Source organism: Theobroma umbraticum, unplaced genomic scaffold (genome assembly GCF_002168275.2).
Source record: "Theobroma umbraticum cultivar Fairchild unplaced genomic scaffold, ASM216827v3 scaffold_50.0, whole genome shotgun sequence".
Lineage (NCBI taxonomy): Eukaryota > Viridiplantae > Streptophyta > Magnoliopsida > Malvales > Malvaceae > Theobroma > Theobroma umbraticum.
In genome coordinates this window covers 6,566,124-6,582,929 of record NW_018397261.1, presented here as the reverse complement: position 1 = coordinate 6,582,929, position 16,806 = coordinate 6,566,124, and the positions used below count along the sequence as shown (strand labels likewise).

The window sequence follows — 16,806 nt, the reverse complement described above, 5'->3', positions numbered from 1 at the left end:
AAGAATATTAATAAAATTATTTATATTTTATTCATTATTAGTTTATAAATTCTATATAATATCAAATAAATCAAATATTAACATATTGGTAATAGATAAATTTAAAAAATAAAAAATTTTGAAATATTTATTTTAGAAAGATTTTTAAATTTTTACTTTGATATATTTAAAAAGTAAGTGATAGTGCATAGTAATATATGCAGACTTAAACAATGATAATACCTCAAATATAAATTTTATTAAAATTGATTATATAAAAATATTTTTTTAATAATAAAATTCAGTTTGTTGAAGTTTATTGGAAAAAGGGATATGGAGAATGTCTAAATTGAAGTGTAGAAATGAGCACAGAGAATAAATAATGTTCAGGTTAGGTCGGGAAGAGAGGGGGAAGAAACTATAACGGATGTCGTTGAAGTGATGATCGTAACTTATGTCGGCGTATCAGGTGGGGTACGAATGTTGACTTTCTGCAACATGGGAAAATTTGGTTTGACTCCATCAGCAAACTGTTCATTGTCGGATCAGGAATCTTTTTGATCAAACCGAACCGTTGGATGTTCCAGGAACCAGTTTGGTTCGAAACAAAAGGCAACTTGGGCGTAGTTTCTTTTTTTTTTTTCCCCAAAAATTAATTTATTCAATATGGAATTCATGTTAAAGAGGATGATGGGATCTTCGTATATAAAAATTAATAAGACGTTTTATTAAATGTAAACGTGGTAGAACGTAATGGTAGGAGTAAATGAATTTTAATTTCAAACAAATGAATGGATGAGCACAGCCAAAAAGTCAAGTCACGTATTTCTGGAAATAATTGAAAAAATAAATCAAAGTGAAATTCTTGGACACGTCAACTTTTAAATGAAAACTGAAAAGTTTTGCCGATTTAGGAATAAACACCCTAATTATCAAGTTGATTAATTTATATGTATATGAGTTTATTTTGAAAGAAAAACTACCCTTTTCATCCCATAATTAATGTTAAATTAATTTTTTTAAAGCTATGGATAAAGTAATTGCTAAATATGGTGAAATTTAATTTAATCGAATAGTTAAAATAATTAAAATTTTGATTAAAAGAAATCGAATTAAAATAAATATTTATGCGACAAAGGAAATAACTTAATGAAATCCTTTTAAAAGGTTAGACTAATCGAAACTATTTCTTATTCTTGAGCTGCGCCAATCCCTTGTAGTCATTGCTTGAATTTTCAGATCAGTATGAATGCAACCTTGATCAGGGGTTGACAAAGAGAAACGAAATTAATGCAATCTCAATAATCAATGGAGGAGCAGATTGAATATGAATGATAGTAAAACCTAATAAAAATGATAAGGTTAATCAAACAGAAGCTTAAAGATGGAAAATAGAATTTCCTTGGGTGAATCAACCCCATGAGCTAGGGTTAAAAAGAAGGCTGTACCAACTTCTTTCATCAGGGAAAAAGTGGGCCATAACTTTGGCTGTCCTTGAATTCTAACCTCATATTCAAGGCAATTCTTAGGTAGAAAGTAATGGGGGATTCCCCAAAAGATGCCCATCAACACAAGGGGAAATGTAAAACCTGGAAAAGAGTCGGAGGACTAGCCATTATGAATTCCATCTGTAGTTTTCAGCCCCCACAAGAACACAATTTGGAAGCCTAAACCCATCTACTATGCTGTCTATGGTAGTACAAAAGGCCAAGGTCCTACTTGTATTAAATTCCGCAGTGATGGTGAGCATGCCATCATCCTTCTTTTCTCTTCCTTTCTTTCCTTTAGGATGCTTGTGGGCACTTTAATTGAGAAGCTACCTCATGTTTGAAATTAGTTATTTGTCACCAATCTCTTTACAAGTGAAATCTTTGATGCATCCCCTCTAATTTCTTCAAAAACCACCAATAAATTTTGTGTTGACTTCAAACAGGACTTGGGAACATGGTACCTGAAAACATGACACGTTGGGAAGAAAGTTAAATTAGTGTTCAGTTTTTTCATTCATGAATATTAATTCTTGGAGGGCTTGTACCATTGCTGAGTTGGATTGCCGCAACCAAAATGGCATTTGGTTTGACGAAATGAACCGACATAGCTGCATTCACTGCAATTACCATTAGCTGATGCAGTCCAGTATCGGCCTATGCTCTGTCCATTGATCCATACTTGGCCTTTTCCCATGCTGCCCATGTCCAAGGCTAAGGGATCATCTCCTTCCGGAGCATCAAAAAAGGCCTGAAAGTTGAAATCATAGTTTTTTCTTATTCCATGATCTGTAAGGGTTTAGTTAAGCTACATTCTCAAGTACATATATATATTGCTTTATTTCATTTCCCTTACCTTGTACCATGTTAATGGATGTTGTTTCTGAGCTGCCAAGGATCCTTGGATCCAATCAATTGATGGGATAGAATTTGGAGAACCTAGATTATTGACTTCTCCCTTAAGGCCAACCTGTAAATGGGAAACTATCATGAGGAAGAAAGTCACTGGGAAACCATGAAAGCACAGAAGAGGAATTGGTCAACCTTGTATGACCATTTCTGCCAGGTTAAGTCCCTTTGTCCCTCATCTAGGCCATGCAGAACAACTGGTCCTAGGACTCCTGTGTCCCAGGTCTCAAAATGCGGACCAATATTCTTCAACACCACAAAAGTTGGAGATGAAATCAGCAAAGCAATTTCAATAGAAAGAAAAGGGATTTTAATGCTTAAAACCTCTGCATAATTGTTAGATCTTTGAATTATTTGTCTCCCACCCAAAACTTTGTTGTCTTTTAATATTGTGCTAGCACATGCCTGGTTAAATATAACTTTGGTCTTTTTCTTGTATCATATGATTCCACAACTCTTTTCATACGTCAGAATTAGTTTATGATTGAAATGGAATTTGGAGAACCAACCGGCAAGCCGACCGCTATACTGAGAATTGAAATCTTATTCATTCCAGGGTGCAGGTTTATATTCTCTGTAAAAGTAAACCTCCTGTTTTGCCGAGTTCCAAAGGCTGATCCTGTAAATTTTGAGCAATAGAAAAGCTTCTCAGTAACTTAAGCCAAAGGCATTAACTCAGGAATGAGAAACTGAATAATATACCTGAAAGCTGTCCATTGATAAAAACACGCATGCCATGCCCTGCTGATTGCACGCTGAGGGTGGGAAGTTTACCTCGATGAAGAAATGATTCGGCTGAATTTATTTGGACACTGGAAAAATCACCTAATGAGTAATTGGAAATATTTGATTGTGTTTGAGATATCAATTTAATTTCAGCTGAGATACATTCAGTCTAATCTTACCTGGTTGTGTACCAGAGATAATCACTGGTATCTCTTGTGATGTTTAATTGTTCCAAGAGACCATTGGCTGTCATTGGTGACTCGTCCTCCACAGAATATACATCTTCAGTGAACGTCTCCCATGATTGCAACTTCACATTAGTCGGCAGCATTTGCACTCGAGATGTTTTAATTCGAACCTGGAAAGAGAGATGGTATCTGGTTTTATCATCTCATCACAATAAATGATACTGAAAACAAATTACCAATTAAGAATGTAGACTAACCAATATAGAATACAAGACTATTGTCCAATCACTTACTTTGGCAGTGTTGAACGCAACATTTTGGCAATCTGGAAGGATGCTGATGGACCAACGGGGTAGGTCATAGTGCATGTTATTAAAAGCCACCCTTGCATCTGACCGTGTATTATAGTTGGAGAGAAATGCAGCACAGCCGCCTGACTTGGAAGTGAAAACATGTGCCTGAGAATAGTTACCATTGAGTTGATTTTCTTGGTAAGACTTTAACAAGCACGTTTATTCCAGAAGCAGAGATTCTAGACTGAACGTCCGCGCACCTGCTCGTAGCTTCCCAAAGCTATGACGTTAGGATCAGCAGTAACCAAAGCTTTTTCACACGACTTAATGGCCTTATGGAGTTCTTTGAGATGATCATACTTAGGTTGCCTGATCAAGCCTATCAAATTAACATACACCAGCAGTCACATGTCAAAAACCGACATTAGTTTTGGGTTTAGCTCGAGCAGTAAGAGTGAGAAGGGATTTAAATAAAAGTGTTCGAATTGTAAACATGTCAAAATGGGACTACTGTCGGATAAGAACCCTTACCATATTCATCAATTGGAGCATCATAGTCATAACTGGTAGTAATGAAAGGACCTCCAGCAGTTCTTCCAAAGTTGGTTCCACCCTGGTACTGCAGAAAAGAAAAGGCAAATAAGCTTAGCTTATACTGCAGGAATGTTCCTTTCAATAGTAAAAGAAAATGACAGCTTTAAATGCTTGGTACAACTTTAATTAACCTTTGTCAGATGCAAAGTTCACTATTTTCCTTATAGATAATTTTCAGGGAATCAAGAAAAGGATAAAGGGGAAATTTCTTTTCTCCTTCTCTCCTTAGTATGGCACATGCGAGTCAGTTTCTACATTTTAACTGAAATGTAACATGAATGTTAATCCAATAATGTGTTGCAACTTTCCTATATTATCAACTATGTGAGAAATCAAAGTTTGTTTAACAGACCATGTAGTAATTGACAAAGGAGCCACCCTTTTGAATGAATCTGGCAACGGCAAAAGCTAAATCCTCAACCGGCCTGAGGTAATTTGGGCCACCAAAGTCTGAAAACCTACATAAAGAGAGGGACCATTTGTAAGCTTATGGAGAAAATACAGAACTGAAGAACCCCATTTTGGTTGATGATGGTCCGAAGTTTACCAGCCAGTCCATGCCTCAGTCCATAATGTAGGTTTGTAAGGCTTGTTTGGAGAGAAATAGTCACAATAAAAACCATTGCACGTATTTATCTGTCACCAGGATTGAAAAAAGACACCAGAAAAATTTTCTCATAATCTAAGGCTAATATGAAGCTTCTGAATACAACATCAATGGCTGATTCAATTTATTTATATCAAAAATGGTTGAGGAGAGAATTTGAGACAAGTAGTACTATTTTGCTTACCACAGGATCTGGGGCATCATATTCCTTGCACATAACCCATGGAACCCCAGTGTCCAGCCCAACAGCCATGTTTGCAGCCCATTTAACATAAGCTTGACCAGGTGGTCCAAATGACTTGCTTTCAGGTTCATATTCATTTTCAATCTGCAAACAAACAGAACATGTTGCAAATTGATAGCAAAATGGATATGTCTCATTTCATGGTTTGCAGAACTTCAGCATACTAGAACTCAAAGCCATGCCCATACCTGGGAGAGGATGATAGGGCCACCTTGAGACTCAAACAAGTATTCATCCTTCATCATTTGGACGATTTTTTGGGTGAATTTTTGCATTGCTTGCTGAAACATCAATATTGGCAAGATGGTAGGCATGTCCAAAACTTGTAAAATATATGCCAATAAAAATTAGAACTGAAATGGACCATACAAAGGTGTGCATTGCTTTTATCTGTGTTTTTTCTTTGTCATTTCTACTCTACATAAGACACCTCCTTACCTTGAAAGGCTCATTATCTGTTCTGAAGCTAATACCAGGAACATACTTCAACCAAACAGGAAAGCCCCTGAGGAAAGAGACAAAAAAACATCAATGAGATATAAATACATAAAGGTTGTCTTCACCGATGGAAGGAATGCTCATTACCCAAAATTCCATTCTCCACAAATATAAGGCCCAATGCGAAGATGCACGTATAGCCCAGCTTTTTTGACCAATTTGATGAACTGAACCAAATCATGTCTCCCTTCAAAATTATACTAACACCCGAAAAGGAAAATGGAACTTCATAAGGAAAACAAAAAAAAAAAAAAGAAGAGGAAAACCATAACAGATGAAACAAAGGAGAAAGAAGAAACTTTTGAGTGAAGCAAAATACGTTGCCTGGAGAAGGTTCATGGAGGTTCCAAAAGACGTAGGTGTCAATAGCATCCAAACCACCATCTTTAGCTTTCTGTATAAGACCTTCCCACATCTGCATTACATTCACAACATTTCATCATCGAAAGTTGTGACAAAAGTTGTCTACAAGATCAATAATTTATCAAGAAAATGTGGGATGAGATTGAAAATATGAGGAAACAATGTACCTGAGGGGTGCTTCTGGGATAATGTATAGACCCAGAAAGGAGAATTCTCCTCTGCCCATCAATGATAAGAGCCTTTCTGTCATAGCTAACACTGCACTGAGTCACCTTAACACTTAGAAACACCATTGCAATGCATAAAAAAACCAACTGGGAATCTGAGGAGGCTCCCATTTTCTCCAGTAGAGAAAGCAAAGAAGCGAGAGAGAGGTTTGAGAGGGTGAGCAGAAAATCAAAAATGTTGAACAATGAGGTGAAGTGTGAGAAAAGAAAGAATGTGACACGGAGGAAGAGTTTGTTATATACTGGTTACTATGCCACTAAACAACAGAATCCATTTTTGTCTTAAACCATTTTACTGGAAAGAAAATCAGGTGAAAACCATCGTACAGGGAATCAAAAGATTGATTTCAGGATTCTTTGGTTCTTTCCATCCTAGTTTAATTTCTTTCAACTTTTTACTACCAATAATGTATATGTCGAAAAAGAATACTATATAGCTGGCTCATGGGGGGCAACATTGACAAAAAGGAAGAAAAAAGAAGCATTCATGACTCATAAGGAGGCGATGTTCTAACTTCTACACAAAACTTTTGTGCACAAAATTGATGTTTTTCTTTCTTTGGTTTCCCCCTTTGGCATTATAACACCAACAAGGAGGGGATTAAACGTGTTAGTTGTGGAATTTGTGGTTGTTTCATGATCTCAATTCAGCTTTTACCATTATTTTCCAATAATTACATGTCCCTTCTGTGGTTTGAGAAGTCAACATTCTGGCACTAATGCTGTCAAATCTTTTCTAATCTTTTTATAGTTTCTCCATTGGAATCAAGTCCGTCTAAGTAACAAACATAAATTTCCATTCATCACCTTAAATATGAAGCAAGGAATGATTACCCAAATCACTCGTTTCTCATAAATTGCTTTTCATCAGAGTTTATCTCAGCCTAATAGCACCAGCGTGTGCCTTAAGAAACTCTTTCTTTTCACAATTTCATCTCTTCTGATTAATCAATAGATCACTAATTAAGTCAAAAGAACATGCTAAAAGAAAATGAGTAATTGACAGAAAATGGGCATTTAGAGATAATTTTGCTGCTTTTTGAAACAATGGAGTCATGGGTGACCCACATCAATTTGCCCCATGTGAGTGCCAAATCTGCAGCCTTCTTGACCTGTAAGGAGCTATACATATGGCTTCCATTCCACCATGTCCAGGCACGCGTCGATTTTCCATCTGTGACATTATTTCAAGCCTTAATAAATGACATGAAGAAGGAATATATCAACTAAACAATTTCAACTAAAGCTATCATAAACTATGTATGATCACCAGCTTTTAGGTACATGATCACATCAATTTTTGTGTATTTTAATGGTAAAAGTGTCGGTTCATGGAGCATATATGCATATTAAGTTCAAACCATGGTTGTGATTGACATAACGCAAGTATAATTCTCACCTTCCATAGACATTTCAAACCTCCCCTAATCATAAATGGCCGCTTTGCTTTTTTGAGCTAAATGTAGGGAAAGAAATAAAAGAGGGTATAATTAACTGATTTAATTAATATTGTTGAGTAAGTTATAAGATACCAGAGAATTTTGCGCCAGTGAAAGGAGAAAGAAAAGAATATATACAAGTCACTTTCAATCATTCATTGTGAATGGGGAAATGATCATGGAATTATGAAAGGTGATGAATGGAACCATCAGCCATGCATTGCCATGATATCAACCACCCCATCCAATAAACCAAATTGTGGTTGTGTTGTTGACTTTTAGAAATATACTTTTTCTCTCTTTGATTTTGCGGCTTTGCCCTTAAGTCACCCACTACACAACAGTGGAACATGCAAAGCAATGGGCTGTAGAGCATATAATAGAAAGGGACATCATTTGTTCATTATCTTCTTGCTGCATGTCTTGCCCTTTCAAGAAATGTGGCAGGGACAGCTTCCTAGAGTTGTGGTTGAAATGGTACCCTGTTGATATTGCCAATTTCACTTCTTTGTCCTTTTTTTTTTTTTTAAGAAGGCAGTGAATTTATTCATAAGATCTCACATGGAGACTACAAAAAGTAAGGCCTTCTTTGTCTTGAGTTAATTTCCATGGGGAACTTTCTTTTTTTGGGCTCTTACACTTTCCAATGGTGGATAACATTTGCCAGTTAGAACTTAGAAGTTATATGCCGTGATTCTTTAGTTTATCCTTTAAGCAATCTCTGCACCAAATAAGAAAAGATATTATGTATTATCAACAAGTGAGTAACCTTGTGAAAATGCCATTGATACCAACTGCATTTTGGTAATAGTTCTTAGTCTTGTTCAGAACTTATTCAGAGAATATTCAGGAGAAAACGAGTCCCCGAGGCAAACAATAACTCAATAGGATGTTTTCACCCTTTTAGGAAGGTTATATCATCAAATGCCAAAATTTTCTCAATCAAGTATGTAACAACAAACAGAATGGAGTTGAATTGCTACCTACATGTTACAAGTGCACAAAATTGTTACTTATAAAAATGTACAAAACTTATAGCAATTGCTTTAACATCAATCGCCTCAATAAATCTTCTCATTTTTCTAAAGATGGATCTTTTAAGACATGCTACAAAACCGGCTAAAACCTGCCAAAATGGGAATTAAGCTTGAAACCATCTTCTTAGCTTTTTAGAAGCTTGCTTTTCAGCACCAGGTGTTTCAGATTTCGGCTGTGAGAATTTAGATCTGTATTGCTCAATTAGCGTATCGAGTTTGTCCACTACATCTCGCCCTGATTGTGTTTTATTCTTTTGTGACCTTTTCCTTTTAGAACTTTTCTCTCCCTCCTGCTGCTTTGCCTGTTGTTGTGGCATCCTCTCTTTTGGCTGCAAAACTGCTTCGATCTCCTTGAATGATTTTGATTTGTGGGTATCATTAGCGGTTGTTTGAACCTTATCTGAACTTCCAACATCAGGCTTCAGGGCACCTTTGCGATCCTTAGGCCTACGATTTGACCCCTTCGACTTCCAATTGGAGCCTTCCAAATTTTCTTTCAAAGAAGTTGGTTTTGTCTTTTCACTGTCTGGATTATGCTTTGGCTTCTTAGTAGCTTGGCCTTCTTCAGTGGCAACTGCATTTTCCATCTCAGCCTTTTTGAACTCTGGATGTTTCGTTACCCTTTTGTCATCTGTGGACTTCCGTTTTCTGGATTTGGTAAGGTGAGTATCAAATGAATGTGATTCAGCATTTTGCGGTGCATTGTTCATATCATCACGACCATCCAGCTGCTGAGCTTGTAACTTAGCTTTCCGCAGCTTCAAAGTCTGAACATTATCAACAGCAAACTCCACCATTGGACGATGCTCAGGACCAAAAGTTTCTGCAAATAACCAATGACCATTTTAGATTAGAATAGAAAAGAAAATCACACACTTAACTAACTTTTTCCCCATTGTTAAACCACCCTTTGAATGTATGTAAGCTAAAAGCAAAAGCATAGCCAATCATAGCGTATGAGATATTCCAATGAGAGGCATTACCAGGGTTATTATTAAGAACCCTCAGGGCCACAAGTGCATGTTGATGTTCTGTAAACTCAACAAAAGCAACTCCACGTGACTGATTCTTAATAACAAGCTTCCCCTTCTTCACACTTTTCAAAAACTTAATCTGCATGAGGAATATCAGAGTTATGAGAGAATACTCTAAATATCTAGAAAATTATACAAAAAATTAAAAAGAAAAACACCTTATAGTAACAGATTAAAAATTTTAGCTAACCTGTCGTATTACAGGTTTTTGCTTTGTAGCTCGCGAGATGACTGCATCAATACAAAGTTGTTTCAATTCTTTTTCAGTCATGGACTTTGGCAAATTGTATATAACAAGTCTTGTTTTTGAAACATGAAAATTTGGAGATTGAAGCTTGGTCATCTTTTTTTCATGCAACCTGCAGGGCATCCAAAAAGCTTTAGAATAATAATATAGGAAAGTGAAATTACACAAGAGAATCAGCAGGGCCATCAAGAAGTCATTCCATTATCAAGTTACTTTCAAAACCTAAAGCTAGGTCAAATTTGAGGATTTTGTAACAAACTCACACCTTCTTTCCTATTAAAAAAGGACTCTACGTGGGAGAAGAAAACCATAACAACAATTTTCCATATAACAAACACAATGAGATATTCAGAAGACAACATCTAAGTTTTGGTTTTGACTATCCATTCAAATCATTCCTGGCCAAACTAGAAACCTGTTAACTACTAAGCAGTAAGCAGTCAACCTGATAGCACCCATTTGCATTATGCAGCAACATAGGCAGGAGAGAAATTGATGCTCAGTATCTCACTTACATAACCAGGGGAAACCAATAAAAAATCCTTACATTTTGCGTTTTTCCATATCATTAGCTGAAACATCTTTAGCAGCTGGAGTCCCCTCAACTATAAGACCTTCCTATTAAGCCAAAAAAACAAGAATGTCAAAACAATATTGCAACCACATTACATCAATGGAAATACTGTTAATTGTTAGGTAAAGCAACCTTTGCCAAGTAAAGATTACGATGGTCATGTTCCTCAACTTTGGCCTTCTCCTGTTCCTTATCATGAGCTGATTTCCTATCCAAAGCCTTCAACACTTTGAGTTGTCTACCTTTGAGAAAAACACCCAAACCAGATGCAGCATTTGCTGCTGAAACTGCTGCAATAGCTGCATCTATTGTTTTAAACTTGAGAAAACCAGTTCCTCTCGGTCGCCTGTCAGAGGAGCAAGAAAAACATAGGTACTTATTAACTTAAAAGGGTAAGAAAAGAAAACATTTCAAACTAGATTGAGTCCTCACTTGGTAACTGGATGTAAGACTGGAAGAAAAGATTGCACTTCCCCAAATCCAGAAAACCTTTCTTTCACTTCTTTATCATCAATATCAAAAGGAAGGTTGCTTATGAATATTGTTCTCTGCAAATCACCTTCTCCATCTGTCTGTTTAATATTTGCTTGTTTATTTTTGATGGATTTTTCAGGTTTAGTCATATCTAATCCTACTGCAGATTCAATAAGTGACTTATTTTGTACGTTAATGGTTTCATCTACATTCAACTCATCATCACTCTTGGGCAGAACGGCATCATCATGAGAGGATGTCACCAAGTTATTTAGAACTTTTCTTGCAATGTCTGCTTCCATATCAAAATCAATTGCTGTTGGTGCTCTTGCTGTGTCTGACATATTCGAGTCATTTGAAGCAATACCACCATCACTGTGACCATCCCCACCTTCGTCCTCCATATCAATGCTACCACTGTCACTTTCCTTGTCTCCTTCATTCAGCTGCCCTGTTAAAGCAATCTAATGAGATGGATATTCCATTGCAAACTAAAATGCTAAAGTAAAAGAAGAAAAAAAATATTAGGATTTTATCAAGAAAATGGTATGACATATAAAAAGCCAAGTCTAGAAGAGAAGGGTTAAAATAGAACATATCGATTACAGTGAAGGAAAGGCACCATCTTCAACATATGTCAGGAACATCACTACACATTTGGTATAGAAAACTCAAGCTCCAAAACCTTACCGTAGTCAAGATGTTTTATATATACATGTGTGTGTGTGTGTGTGTGCGTGATACACAAACACGTATACATTATTTTGCAAAATTAAATAAAAAATAAACCCACACATGATAATAGTTGAATATTCAAACAGGGAATTAATCACTATTCAGAAGTCAATAAATAACAAACTAGCAGGAGACCATGCATGGCAGATGAATCTTATTGCACATATGCAATTCACTTCATAAAATAACTAAGAAATAACCTCTTTAATACTTTTCAATAAATCTCTACTCTCATTTTTTTTTTTTTTGTTGAAAGATTACTCTCATATGTTTATCTTCTCTGCTTCTATAGCCATGAGAAATATAGCTTCTTTATTAGATAATTAATATAGATAAATTATCCATTAAGTCAAGACAGCTCATTCAGCTCTAGGTGATACAGGCAAAGACTCAGAGAAGACAAAAAAATAAGCATTCTTGATGAAGAAATTCAGTTAAGGACACAAACCACCATCTGAAGCAACAGCAGCATTAGCACCACCACTGTAAAGTTTCTTTGGAATCGCCCAGTCAACAGCTATGGGTCTTTTACCAAACTTTTCCCCATTGAACTTTTGAATAGCCTGAAAATAAAAAATAATGTAAAAACAGGAAGCAAAAAACCCTAAGCTTCATATCTTGGAGTAAAGGACAGCCCAGAGGGATTACATTTTCTGCATCCTGTTTACATGTGAATTTGACAAAAGCAAAACCCTTAGATAACCTGGAAAAAAAAAAAGAAAAAAACCACTATATGAATGAAAAAAAATACAAAATTTAATAGACAAATTTAAATAATTTTGGATGAAGAGAACATACCCCGTTTCAGAATTATATGGAAGAAATACATCCCAGACAAACCCTGCTGATGAAAACATATCCTTTATCTCATTTACTTTAGCCTACAATAATGTTCAGCAAACTACTTTAGAAGTCAAGCGCTTTCAAGTTTCAACCAGCAAAATCAGTGATAGGGGTAACATTCTGTCAGCATCAAATAACCTTATAAGGAAGATTTCTGATAATAATTTTCCACTTTTGAGTCTTGGAGCCCTGGACCAGAAGTACCAGAAAGAAATAATTAGATTATCTCAGGCAAAAATGGTTAAAAGTATGAACTAAAAAAATATGAACTAATAGAATTTCTTCACTCAATCATGACAGCTTTATCATGGTTACTTTACCTCACCACCCAACTGGCGTGCCCAAACAATGCCTCCCTGTATCTCTTTCTGGTGTAACATTGCCACAACAGCACGAGCCGATTTGATACTTGTGAAAAGTACAGCTGAAGCATCCATTTTGCATCCATCTTGTGCAAGACCTGGTAAAATTTGCATTTTATGGCTTGTTATTATCCCATAACAATTAAAATAATCCTCAAACAAAAACTTGGATTATCAGTCAATTTTCAATTTAGCAACCATTGCCATATGTTTTAACAAAATATAACAATGAAAAATTTGGAAGCACCTAAATACTGCAACTTAATAGATTTTTTGGTGAATAAATATGGGCAATAAAGCATCCCAGTATGTGCTGAAAGCCATTACAGCAATGGTGTGTGAACATGCCAAAGACCAGCATGAAGTGCATTATATGCCATACCAAATACCACATGTCACAACCAAGTACGCTTAAATCATAAACTATTCCAATTGATGATATGTCTATAAAGAATATATTGTACACTAACATTGTAGAAAAAAGAACTTTTTCGGTACCCTATCACGACCATCCAAAGAGCCTTTCAAATTATGGTAGTTATATCAGATAGAACATTATACTACTTCTAAGTGTTCATTTTTTGGGTTTCATGGGGGGTAAAAAAGAAAAAAACCGGTTAAATGGTAGCAAAGAACATCTTTCTCACTTACTGTGTCGTTCAAGCTCTTCTTTTGGGAGAGGATAAGTTACAGCACAGACTGTGCCAGTCTCCTTTGCACATCGGTGAACATCTTCTGCCATCTCATTAGTAACAAGACCACCAAATATCACAGTCCTAGCAACCCTTCATCACGTTGACAGGGGACAGAAAGGTCATGCCTTGATGAGTTAGAAAGTGAATATCATAATTGTGAAGCAATAATGAAAAGTACATCAGAAAAATATATTTCTAATATGATCTGGCAAAAAAATAAAAATCAAAAGATTCATTTTACAATTGAAATTTAATTCGAAATTGGCTGCCAGGAAATAGACAATGATATTAAGGGTCCTTATCTAATTCCAATATTTGATATAAGGAAGAGTAGTTTGTCACAAAGATTGGCAAAAGAATTCAGTACCTCTGCTTTTCTGAACAATTCTCTTTATCAGCTAGATCAGCACAAAGTGTTCCTGCTTTTCTAGATTGCACAGGTTTCTCTGAATTTACATTTTACAATATCAAATAAAAATCAGGAAAGAAAACAAGTCACTAATGAAAACTAACAACAAATAACTATAATTGAATAATATAAAAACTTTTGCAACCTAATTTTGGTGGGTTTGAACCATGCTCATCCACAGTTGAGGTAAAACCATCCTTGTCATCTTTTGTCTTCGTCCCATCATCTGAGGCAGCCATTCATTAAGGTTCAGGAGAATATATACATAGACTTCCAGAACTATAGAGAAATATACAAACCTTGGGTTGCCTTTGACCTTCGCTGTTCCAATGGTGCACGATGCATAGCATGTTTAACTCCAATTTTCCGACCTCCAATAGAAGAACCGTTCTTCAGGTCAATAGCACGATTGGCATCTTCGGTAACAGCACTGCAAAAGAGATGCAAATACATGACCAAAAGGTAAACTCCAAAGTTTATCACCAAAGAAAACATGAAAATTCCGCCCAACTATTCGAATTAATAAAGTTTGTAAAACAAAACATAGCGCCACAAACAGAAAAATAAAAACAAAACGAAAGATAAAAATGAACCTCAAGTCACTTACAATTGAACGAAACCGAAACCACGATGTTCAGTTGACCCTATGAACAAGATAAAGAACATATCAGTATTCTTATGAACGAATGACTAAAACCATGACGAAAAATTAATTGTGTGCCTCAAAGCACTTAGCCACTAACCCTTCTTTGTAACCATAAAGCAACGCCTGATTGGACCAACATCGCTAAATGTTTCTTCAAGCTGGAAAAAATTCAAAAAAAATTCAAAAAAAAATACTAAAAAGAAGAACTTAAGGCATAGTCCTGAAGCTTATTTTCCAGGACAGAAAATACCTGAGAGTTGGTAAAAGAGTAGGGCAAGTTAGTGACAAAGACAGTGGAAGGTGAGTGTTCGGATTCGGGTCTTTTCTCGGATCTCTTCTTCTTGCCCATTGATGTTTTGGCCGCTGAAGAAGTGAATGAAATTTGGAACCTAAAATCCCAAAAACCTCGGCTCGAGAAGGAAGGGTGTGGGCATCATGTGTTGGGGTTTAAATTTTGAGCGGGTTCGGGTCGGAAACGAAAATGGATAAGATTTCTTGGGCGACGCTTGGATTTAAGGCCCGAAACACGTTTCGGTCCATACGTTTACGGGCCGAACTCGGATTAAAATTCTGATTTTAACCACTTGAAAATGTCAAAAAATAAATATTTGCAATACAAAAAACTTTGGGCCGATTTTCACTAAAAACGGTATTGTGATAAAATGTCTCAACAAAGCAAAAGTCAATTGAATCCTCGGCTTTGATAAATATTACAGTTAAATTAACTTCTATTCCCAACCTTAGGGTTTTATTATTCAAAATACTAATAGTAATAAATATAAATAAATATCTTATTCAACATCAACTGATATAAAATTATAAATAATTTTTAAGTAACAATCATTATTCAATCATTAATTATAAGAATTTATTTTTATTAAAAATTAACATATTAAAAGTTAATTTGATGTAAAAAATAAATAAATAAATATTTAAAATTTTTAAAATAATTTAATTTCTTTTAAAAGATTTATATTTTTTTCTTTGATGAAATAGTCGGTAGTAATAATAAATCTCTGGTCTATCAATTATTTTTATTTATGAAATCATTTATTTTTCATCAAAATAAAATAATTGTTTTTGTGAAAAGAAAAGTTATTTCGTCCAACAAAAGGTAGTAGGATAATAATCTGCTACAGCGGCCGATACATGGATTCAATAAAGAGTTCATCTCCGGTGCATAATTGTCAATTGATATTTCCAAAGCATTATGGCCAGGAGGCTGACTCTGTTTTGCTTCAGGTTCAGAATTTTCCAGACCTTTTTGGCTTTTTAATGTCTCGTTCAGTGGGCTCACAAATCTTTAGCCAGTTGGTACCTGCACATCACACATCTGTCTTTTAACAACATAACATCTAAATATTCAAAAAAAAAAAAAACAAATCGAACCGAGAAAATATTCAAAATTCAACAAGAGTTTTACTCAACAAAGTGGGAGCAAAGCGGAATGGAGCTGTAATGGCAAAATCCCTCTTGTTGCTATCCCCATTTTAGAGATTATGAGTTTAGGATTTCAGGATCAAATTTATGGTTCGATGAATCTAAGGTTTAGTCAATCAATTTTAAAATTTAATAAATTGATTTTAAAGTTTGATGAACAGATTTTATAATATTTTAAATCGATTTTAGAGTTTTTTAAACCGATTTTATAAAAGTTTGATAAATTGATATTGAAGATTTTGTGGATTAATTTTAAAATTTAGTGAATAAATTTTAAAAATTTTATAAATTAATTTTAATATTTTATGAATTGAACTAATTTAAAAAATTTTTTAACTGATTTCAAAGTTGGGTGAACCAATTTTAAGATTTATAAACTCAAAAACCAATACCATTAATTTTCGTAATTTCTTAAATATCTTTCTTTGCCTATAACGCAACAAAACGTCTCAAGACTGCAAAGCCAACTACTTATTTTTCATGGAAAAAGTTGGGAAAAGTATCATGTGTGTTCAAATTCAACTGAATCGAAGGAATTTTGCTAATTTGATGAGAAATGTTATTAGGGTCAATATTTTGAACTTTTCTTCTAGCTGACCGATACTTATTATAAAAAAATAAAAAAAAATTACAAACAAGAAAAGAATGCGTCAAAGGAAAGAAAGATTGAAATAGTTTAGTATTGAATGTCATGATAAATGGAAAAGAATTAGAATAAGTTTTAAAACAAAATGTATTAGTTCAGTAAAAGAAAAG

General features: G+C 35.0%; 2 protein-coding genes across 2 annotated transcripts; both read right to left on the bottom strand.

Annotated features, from left to right (window-relative positions):
* Positions 1–1,273: 1,273 nt before the first annotated feature.
* LOC110417806 (beta-galactosidase 3-like) lies at positions 1,274–6,374 on the bottom strand. The gene is made up of 18 exons (XM_021430342.2): positions 6,056–6,374; positions 5,845–5,940; positions 5,613–5,725; positions 5,466–5,532; positions 5,216–5,308; positions 4,968–5,111; positions 4,724–4,812; positions 4,529–4,634; positions 4,114–4,201; positions 3,843–3,961; positions 3,583–3,747; positions 3,281–3,459; positions 3,078–3,187; positions 2,885–2,994; positions 2,511–2,621; positions 2,323–2,436; positions 2,015–2,217; positions 1,274–1,930 (listed from the first exon to the last, which is right to left on the bottom strand). The coding sequence occupies exons 1-18, from the start codon at positions 6,224–6,226 to the stop codon at positions 1,813–1,815; spliced, it is 2,196 nt and encodes a 731-aa protein (XP_021286017.1). The 5' UTR covers positions 6,227–6,374; the 3' UTR covers positions 1,274–1,812.
* A 2,131-nt stretch (positions 6,375–8,505) lies between these two features.
* LOC110417805 (RNA-binding (RRM/RBD/RNP motifs) family protein) lies at positions 8,506–15,015 on the bottom strand. The gene is made up of 18 exons (XM_021430341.1): positions 14,861–15,015; positions 14,708–14,768; positions 14,572–14,608; positions 14,264–14,394; positions 14,110–14,190; positions 13,923–14,001; positions 13,512–13,645; positions 12,819–12,958; positions 12,637–12,687; positions 12,454–12,536; positions 12,304–12,358; positions 12,104–12,218; positions 10,879–11,371; positions 10,579–10,792; positions 10,420–10,490; positions 9,816–9,984; positions 9,575–9,704; positions 8,506–9,414 (listed from the first exon to the last, which is right to left on the bottom strand). Exons 1-18 carry the CDS (start codon positions 14,957–14,959, stop codon positions 8,696–8,698), a joined length of 2,862 nt encoding a protein of 953 aa, XP_021286016.1. The 5' UTR covers positions 14,960–15,015; the 3' UTR covers positions 8,506–8,695.
* Positions 15,016–16,806: the final 1,791 nt, after the last annotated feature.